We start from the raw sequence: 1,592 nt of genomic DNA, 5'->3' as shown, positions 1-1,592 counted from the left end.
CGGCGGCAGGCGGGAGCCGGGCGGCGGCCGGGCGGTGCTCTCCCGCCGCCTGAGTGGGCGCGGCGCGGGACGGCGGCGCGGGGTGCCGGGAGCCATGGGCTATTGCAGCGGCCGGTGCACGCTGGTGGCCGTGTGCGGCGCGCAGCTGGTGAGTGGCGGCGGGGGCGGCCCGCGGAGGAGGGGGGGAAGGAAGGCGGGAGGGAAGGAGGGAAGGAGGGGGCGGCGGGGCGGCTCGCCCGCTGCCCGGAGTGGGGGCCCGGGGAGGGGCAGCGTGGGAAGGCAGCGCCCGCGCCTTGAGGAGCGGACGCGGGGGCCGGGATGAGGATCCGCGAGAGGCGGCGGGGTGGGAAATAGGGGCTGTGTTACAGGTAGTTTGGCGGGGGCTGTGCCGGGGAGGCTGCGGTGGGCGCACGGCGGAGTTAATAAACTCGGGCAGTTCTCCCAAGCGTTGAGTCAAGTTGGTACCTGGTTTCCTTTGACTGGCCCTATGTCAGGCAGAGACGCGTGTCAGGGGTGATGCACAGCTTGCAAACAGTTTGCCATACAGGTGTGTGTCTGTGCGAAGTTGTCACGCCTGAGCTCTTCTGCAGATGTGTATCTTTTTTTTTTTTTCTTTCAGTCTTGTTGTCCAGTGTATGTTAACACTGTATCATTATGTTGCTACAGAACTCAACCTTATATTTATATTTACCTTTGGAGGAGGCATGTGGCAGCGCTTGTAAGCTCAGCTATCAGCAAAACTAGACTGAGTTTAAAAAGTAGGCACTGAGATACAATAACAAAGAAGCTGCCTAAAAATAGATTTTGCTTAAGCAAGATGGTTAGGCTGTGCAGTTTCATTGTGGCACTTTCAAAGAGMCTGGGGTTAAAGTTAAGAAACTCATGTCCCTTCCTGTAATGTATACATGGATTATTTCATTGTTGTGAAATCAGATACATGATGTAAGGATTCCTGTGGATTTGGATGTAATGGCATACAGATAAAGCCCTATCAATGGAATATGCCCCATTTCTTTTTCTCATTATATCCGGCGTTCATGTGCTGGCAGAACAGGTGCTGGAAGCACCTTTGTTAAGCAGTTAACCTTACAGCAAAAAGGGAATATTTCAYGTTACTCCATCCCTCTACCTCTTGGTGAATAGTTTTGCTGAGAAAGTGTAAGTCAGTGTCAATAGCAACCAGCATTGTTGCCAATTTCTTTCCTGCAGGCAGGTACTAAGAGAACTACAGAAGAAGAAAAATAATAGATTTCAGGGACCAGAATCAGTAAAACAGTACACAGGAAAGAAAGATGTGTTAGCAGATCAGAAATTCAAAATGCCTTTGATCTTTTTATCAATTGYCATCAACCTTTTATCCTTTTGTATTCTGGAAAACATTTTATTTGTATCTGCTGTTCTTCACCAAGTTATCTAATTCTTTGTAACTAGATGTATCTTATCAGACATGATTTATTCATGCATATTGTCTAAAAAAGAATCATGAATAGTAATAATAGTAATAGTGAATCTTGAGTGGAAGAGTGGAATGGTAGGAATGTAGCCTTTTCCAGCAATTTAATGACTGAAGTTCTTCAGGTCCATTTAAGTTT

General features: G+C 48.9%; 1 protein-coding gene across 3 annotated transcripts in view; it reads left to right on the top strand.

Moving 5' to 3' along the window:
* The first annotated feature begins 40 nt into the window (after positions 1-40).
* The window catches only part of NKAIN2 (sodium/potassium transporting ATPase interacting 2), a 520,019-nt gene continuing 518,467 nt past the window's right edge, over positions 41-1,592 (top strand). For all 3 annotated transcript variants that reach the window (XR_008965180.1, XM_057363618.1, XM_057363619.1), the window contains exon 1: positions 41-148. Coding sequence is in view for 2 of the 3 variants with exons in the window: in XM_057363618.1 (XP_057219601.1) it covers positions 95-148 (54 nt within the window). In the remaining variant the exon portion in view is untranslated. The remainder of the gene's footprint in view (positions 149-1,592) is intronic.

The sequence above is a fragment of the Malurus melanocephalus genome, unplaced genomic scaffold (assembly GCF_030028575.1).
Source record: "Malurus melanocephalus ecotype Western Australia unplaced genomic scaffold, MMel_1.1 scaffold_29, whole genome shotgun sequence".
NCBI classification, from domain to species: Eukaryota; Metazoa; Chordata; class Aves; order Passeriformes; family Maluridae; genus Malurus; species Malurus melanocephalus.
This window is presented reverse-complemented; position numbering and strand designations above follow the sequence as displayed.